Source organism: Sinocyclocheilus grahami, unplaced genomic scaffold (assembly GCF_001515645.1).
Source record: "Sinocyclocheilus grahami isolate Dianchi unplaced genomic scaffold, SAMN03320097.WGS_v1.1 scaffold255.1, whole genome shotgun sequence".
Taxonomy (NCBI): Eukaryota; Metazoa; Chordata; class Actinopteri; order Cypriniformes; family Cyprinidae; genus Sinocyclocheilus; species Sinocyclocheilus grahami.
Window position 1 is genome coordinate 7907 of NW_015505434.1, and position 6950 is coordinate 14856.

General features: G+C 43.1%; 1 protein-coding gene across 1 annotated transcript in view; it reads right to left on the reverse strand.

Moving 5' to 3' along the window:
• Positions 1–5416: 5416 nt before the first annotated feature.
• LOC107598754 (polypeptide N-acetylgalactosaminyltransferase-like 6) overlaps positions 5417–6950 on the reverse strand; it is a 243117-nt gene continuing 241583 nt past the window's right edge. The window contains exon 12 of the mRNA XM_016290190.1: positions 5417–5991. Within this exon, the coding sequence (XP_016145676.1) occupies positions 5824–5991 (168 nt within the window). The 3' untranslated portion in view covers positions 5417–5823. The remainder of the gene's footprint in view (positions 5992–6950) is intronic.

Consider the following 6950-nt stretch of genomic DNA (forward strand, 5'->3'; position numbering starts at 1 on the left):
AGATAATTCATAAAATAACAAAATATGTATTTAATCTCTCTCTCTATATATATATAAATGTATGTATTCAATGCTTAAAAAAACATGCTAAAGTGGAAATTGCTTGAGAAAGAGCAGTTCCCAGTCGTGTCAGTCAGTTCCCACATGGAGTCCAGCAGTCCTTGAATCAGTGTCCTCCTCCTGCAGTGCTTGGCCAGCTCACTGGAGGTGATGCTTGACAGGATTTGGGCCTCTGTCGGAATATGCCCCCCATGTTTTTTTAAAAGCATGGTCTTTTTTGCCTCTTTAAGACGGGAGATGTCATCCTTGTCGCATTCAAAGATACAGCTGGACAACTTGGAGCAGAAAGTGCCATACAGTGGATGGTGCTCCGTTGTAAGACCCGCAGCGAACCGTCATATAAAGTGGAAGACATCAAGACACACTGTGACCTTCCATGGTCGAAACCAGGTAAGAACTGGAGTCACAGAGATGTCATCCTTGTCCCATTCAAAGATACAGCTGGACAACTTGGAGCAGAAAGTGCCATACAGTGGATGGTGCTCCGTTGTAAGACCCGCAGCGAACCGTCGCATAAAGTGGAAGACATCAAGACACACTGTGACCTTCCATGGTCGAAACCAGGTAAGAACTGGAGTCATACCTACACTAATGAGAAACAAGGAAAGAATCTATGCATTTTCTTAGATTTAAATTTGCACCATTAAACAAATATGCTAATCCAGGTTAAAATACGTTTTTTGTTTTATTGATTGCAAACAGTGAACTGGGGTTCTCATGCTAAATTTTTTATTTTAAATAGTTCTAAAAAATTCTCCTTAGGAGTGCTCTTAAGAAATATGAACAAACACCTGAACAAAAGCCATGTAAATTAACGTTCTAAATTAGTGGAAAACATGCAGATCTGTGATTTATTCTCATTCAGAAACTTGCCTGAAATGCTTGCTAATATGAATTAGAAATGTATTAACAGCATTCCAAACATTCCTATCAGGAAAAGTTATAAAGCTACAAACCCGTCCCGCTGCAGCAGTCCCTGTCAACATAAATCACAGCTGGCTCTGGCTCCCCAGCATCCTTGTATCGCTTCACGATGCCCTGACACAACTCATCCAGACCGGCTCCCTCACCAGTTGTAAGGACAGAGTTCAGGACTTGGCCAAACTCATTGCCAACGTTGATCATCCAGGTAGCAGTGTCCGCAATGCCACCAGCAAGCTTTTTAGTGATCTATATAAATACATAAGCACATCGGGTATAATCACTGAAGATATATACACACACACACACATACATGTATATGTATACATACACTTACCTTTTTGGTAGAATCAAGCTTCAGGATGCTACCATATGTTGATGTTATGACACCCTTTAGCTCATCAAGGTGACTCAGAATTTCGTTGGCATGGGCGGTCTCAAACCACTGTGCCAGAGGTAGGGGGCAAAAAGGTGGTGGCTGCTCATAAACCACTTCCAGTTGGATCAGAGCACATCTGTTTTTGTGAAGCTCACAGTCCGTCAGGTAGTCTATAGTCCGCCTTGCCCACTCCTCGCTATGAATTTCTTCCAGCGCTTGCTGCAAGTAACTGGAGCTGTTTCCTGCAGTTCTAGGCTTCAGCAAGGTCACACACTTCCTGTCAAGGGCAAGGTGAGTGGTGAGAACAGCGGGGAATTTATTTCTGTGGGAGGGATCCAGTTGTTTAAGGATCTCTGAACTCCAAGGGCAGACAGGAATCATACACTTACTGCAGCGAGGGTAGTCTACTCCAATTAAGTAGTATCTGGAGTCAACATCAATGACTTCCCTCACTTTAGTGTAGATACCTGAATGGTGCATCTTCCTATTGCACTGTGTGCATTTCAGAGGAATACCCCACATCCTCATAGGGGCCCACAGAAACATCCGCTGCCTGAAGTAACTGCTTGGATCAGGCAGTGAAGTAGTAGGCTTGCTGGGACTTGGTGGATGAAACCAGTTTTGGGAAAACTGCTGCTTCAGTCGCCCCGTGCTGTCATACAGACACTGAGCTATCCACTTCTGGTCTGCTGGTTTGATCACGCGACAGAACTGCTTGGGGAGAAAACTCACCCAGTTCACTTCTGGAGGCCTCAGTGATGGAGTGTGAAGTGTAGTTTGTGGAGCTCCTTGCTGCTCTTCGATGTATGCAGGTGACTGAGCAGTCGATGTTGTGGGAGATACTGCTGGTGGATCCACAGATGGTCTGTCTTGGTCTGAAAGACTAATCAAACGATGATGATTATCAATGTGGTGAAGCAGTCCAACTGCACCCCACACTTTTGCACCACACTGGTCACAGCATTCTTGGACATGGTAATCTGATAGATGTTCAGTGAAACCCTCCACATCAACGTCTTCGCTACAAAGAGTATACTTAATTGAACTGCTGCTCTGAGGGGCCGGTCTGGAGCAGTCACTGCTCTGAGGGGCCGGTCTGGAGCCTGCACTGCTCTGGGGGGGCCGGTTTGGAGCCTGCACTGCTCTGAGGGGCCGGTCTGGAGCCTGCACTGCTCTGAGGGGCCGGTATGGAGCCGGCACAGCTCAATGGTCCTGCCTGCATGCCTGCACTGCTCAGGGGTCCTGCCTGCATGCCTGCACTGCTCAGGGGTCCTGCCTGCATGCCTGCACTGCTCAGGGGTCCTGCCTGCATGCCGGCCCGGCTCAAGGGTCCTGCCTGCATGCCTGCACTGCTCAGGGGTCCTGCCTGCATGCCTGCACTGCTCAGGGGTCCTGCCTGCATGCCTGTACTGCTCACATATTTCACCACTCAACATGTCTGCTTTTGTATATTTGATGCAAGTCTTTTATATGTATATATATATATGCGTGTGTGTAAAATATAAAACTCCAAAAAACTCCATTCTACTGTTGCTATATTAACACATACAAATTGACAGGACTGTGTGCCATGCAGCTGACCTTAGGGCTGATGACTCTGACCCTCCAGTAGCTGTCGTGGAGGCCCAGGTGACCAGTCAGGTGAGAGACACTGGACCCAAATCCCCTGATGAGGAGGACACTGAGGAAGAGGAGGATGACACTGCAAGTCCTAGCACATCAGGCCAGATAATGTTGCTTTCCTGTACTATCTTTTACTTTAAAAAAAAAATTATCTGGTGCAGTGCAAAACACCTATTGTCAACAGTGTAAAGTTAAAATATATGCATATACAATGCAAAATAATTACTACAACACCGTATATATTTATTGGACTGTGGTTGGCGTTTTTCTCAATTTTCAGAGTACACAGTGTGATTCCAGAGGTGTCTTGGGCTGGGAGGCAGTTGATGCCCTGGCAGCCTACCTGGTTGGCCTAAATCGAACGATCACTGCCTTGTCATCCCAAGAGGCCGACATAGTCCAGCTGTACAAGGCTCTGCATGCCATGGACAAGGTACCATCAAAATATAGCCAGAGGGTTAAGAAGGCGGCTTTGACAGGACCTTGGAGAGCATCCAGGAAGCAGAGTGGCTCTCCTCCAGGACAGCAGGCAGCAGAGAGGTAATTTGACTATTTGGATCTTCACTAGTTTATAACCCAGTATACAGTTCAGATTATATCATCCTTCTTTTCCTTAGATTGTTCATGACTCTTGGGCAGGCAGCTCAGGACCCTGAAGTCCACAGGGTCTGTGAATGTGTTTGCCTACAACTTTTGAAAGAGTTTCAGCAAGCATGGAACAGGTCCAAGGACACACAAGGAAAAACTCTGCCACAATCTATTGTGGTGGTATACAGCCACTTAAAACAGCTGCTGGAGGACAGCAATGTGGTTCTAGGACAGACTAACCTGGTTCTGGTCCCGATAAACACCACTACTGTCTCATCTACTGCTTAATTTACAGTGTTTGTAAAAAAGAAAGACACAACTCTTGTGGTGAAATAGTAACACATCCATCCTTTGGGTGGGAGATTCCAGGTGCAAGTCCTGGCAAGAGTGTGTGGTGTTTTTTTCAGATCAGTATTTTATTATTATTATTAGTTTTTATTACAAATTGTATAGTCAAAAATCAATCAAACCCTTTACTTAAATCCTTTGTGAGTGTTCATGAAATATGATGGATATTTATTTTTTCTTTCCTTTTCTTTCTTTCCCCCTTGTAGCAGTCCCTTTTGCCCTGTTCTGGGCCCGGCGCCCTCTGGCTCTTGTCTTAAGGTATGTCATTGTGGTTTTATCATGTCCATTTGTTTACCCAACAAAGAGCAAAAAGTTTTTTACATGGGTATTTGATATCCACATGCAATTGGTCTGAACCATAAAATGAATTCATAGTTGTAGTATAGCACTGGTGACAACTTCCCTGTTTGACCCCCCTATAGCCCTATATAATCTAAAGCACCTTACAGCAACCCACACCAAAAAGACAGCAGTATTACTGTGGTATTAAACCTTTACCTGTAGCCTACATATTTGCAGATCATTCATGTTATCGAAATATACAAATTAAAATGTTAAAAATGATCTGCTATGTATTTAGCCTGTGTTCAAATTGAGTGGGTAAGACAGGCTGCCAAATACCACAAAAACATCAATCTACCATAAACTGTCCTTTATTCATGGAGGAAATGGCACATTTCTACCTTGAAGGAATGACATTTATAATATTAATTGCTGCTGTCACTAAAATCTCATTAACATGCAAGTCAAAAAAGCAGTTAGCAAACGATATACAGACCAGATTTTGTTATCAAGTAGTGGAATATCAGAACTAAACGAGTGACTCGAGGTTCAGTGAATTTAAAGGTGAAATAATAAATTAGAATTTAAAAAGCAAGAGTGATATCAAGCACAAAAATGGCTCAACACCAGAGGGAGCCAAACCACCATCTATCAGCATAACAAAGACAGACTACACAGGCAAGAGACGCATATCCACTCATTATAATATTAATTGCTGCTGTCACTAAAATCTCATTAACATGCAAGTCAAAAAAGCAGTTAGCAAACGATATACAGACCAGATTTTGTTATCAAGTAGTGGAATATCAGAACTAAACGAGTGACTCGAGGTTCAGTGAATTTAAAGGTGAAATAATAAATTAGAATTTCAAAAGCAAGAGTGATATCAAGCACAAAAATGGCTCAACACCAGAGGGAGCCAAACCACCATCTATCAGCATAACAAAGACAGACTACACAGGCAAGAGACGCATATCCACTCATTTTCTGCTTTATTTATAGACGAGAAACTCTGTAACAAGATAGATTCCATTGAAAAAGTCAAAGATCTCATTTAATTAGGTCAACCCAATGCCTCGACCCAAGTGTGACTCTAACAGGTACAAGAGCTAATAAAACCGAGTCAATATACACAACTTAGATCTTTAAAAGGCACCAAATAAATACAAATAAATATGCAGTCAAAACGATCCCAGAGAAAAATAAATAGCGTTAAAAAAAAGAAAGAAAAAAAAAGAAATAATACAAATCCCCCATGCAATCTTTAAAGACTGATACAGAACATTCTTTCACTGGACTCTTTCACTTCCAAAGTCCTAAAGCTGCACTGTTTTTTAATGTATAGGGAGCAATTGGGAGCCCAAGTTAGACCCCTACTAGAGAGTCCAGGCTGTTTTCTCCTCGACCAGCAAGGTGCTCATTGTGGATGCGTTTCCACCAGCCTTGTGTCTCTCGGTGTTTCTAGTCCCCTCTTTCAAGAGCCTGCACTTTCTCAGTCTGCTGCAGAACCTTGAGAGGGACCCAGAGCCAGACAGTAAGAACATCCAGGCCCACATTAAGGATTGTGGGAGGTGTGTGTATGTGTGGAAGCCAGCTGATCGGCTTGACCACAACCCCAGGTCCTATGAGCTGGCACCGCTGTTGAACTTGTCCAGAACGGTAGTGTTGACTTTCTGGAAGATCCACTGTTGTGTTTCAGTCTCGGGGTCGCACTTGTTCATGAAAACCCGCTTATCGCTGGGGCTACAGTCCATGCAACCGTTGCTCACCAGGTGGTACAAAGACTTATCCTGGAGCACAAAGAAGATGGGATGGAGAAAGAGAAAGAAATAAAAAAATAAATAAACAAGAAACACAGTCACCGTGACTCCGGTGGAGGCCTAATCCTGCTTTATCTCCCACTAGCCTTCAGTCAGATTACAGGGGTGGAACTGAAGAACCAAACAAGGAATACGCTAATCAGAAAAGCTGACTTCATTTCATGACTTGAGTTTGGAAGTGAAATGTGAGAATTTGATAAATGATGGATGGATGGGATGGGATGGGAGGGGAGGGGAGGGGAGGGAGGGAGGTAGAGAGAAAAAGAGGGTTGGCCCCTGGGTTGATTTACTGTTCTCTGCGCCTCAGGCAGCTCCACTGCCAGGTACCACCTCTTCCTTTCAACTGTATATTTCCTCTCTCTATAGCGCCGTTATTGACCTATCCTGCAATGACAGTGATTTTTTTGCTTGGCACCTTAAATCTCTTACGTGAGAGGGAATATTTCAGTTTAGGCTCGTTCTACCTCGCTTGAGGGCTAGAAAAACTGAGCTTCTGTATTAGGCTCCGGCGTTAGTGATGGGCCCAGAGCGGTAGGCATTTGTCCACAGGGGCTTCTGTAACAAGGTGTACACTCTGTCCTATCGCTGCTCTGTTGCTGTAGATATACTTTATTTACCTCCTAAAGAAGATGTGGAGAGGGAATATGGAGGAAGACAGGTGTGGCTTTTCCTTAGAGATGGTATATGAAAATCTATGAAGCTATATGAAAATTTAACACCTGGGTGTAAAACATTACTCATGTAGACTCTAATGGATTTTATTTCAATAACGCCAAACCCTTTTTCATTCCATCCAGTTGTCTTTATTATATTTATATTGTTCTTAAAAACAAATACTGTGACTACTGAACTTTATATATATATATATATATATATATATATATATATATATATATATATATATATATATTATATATGTTTTTTTTTCG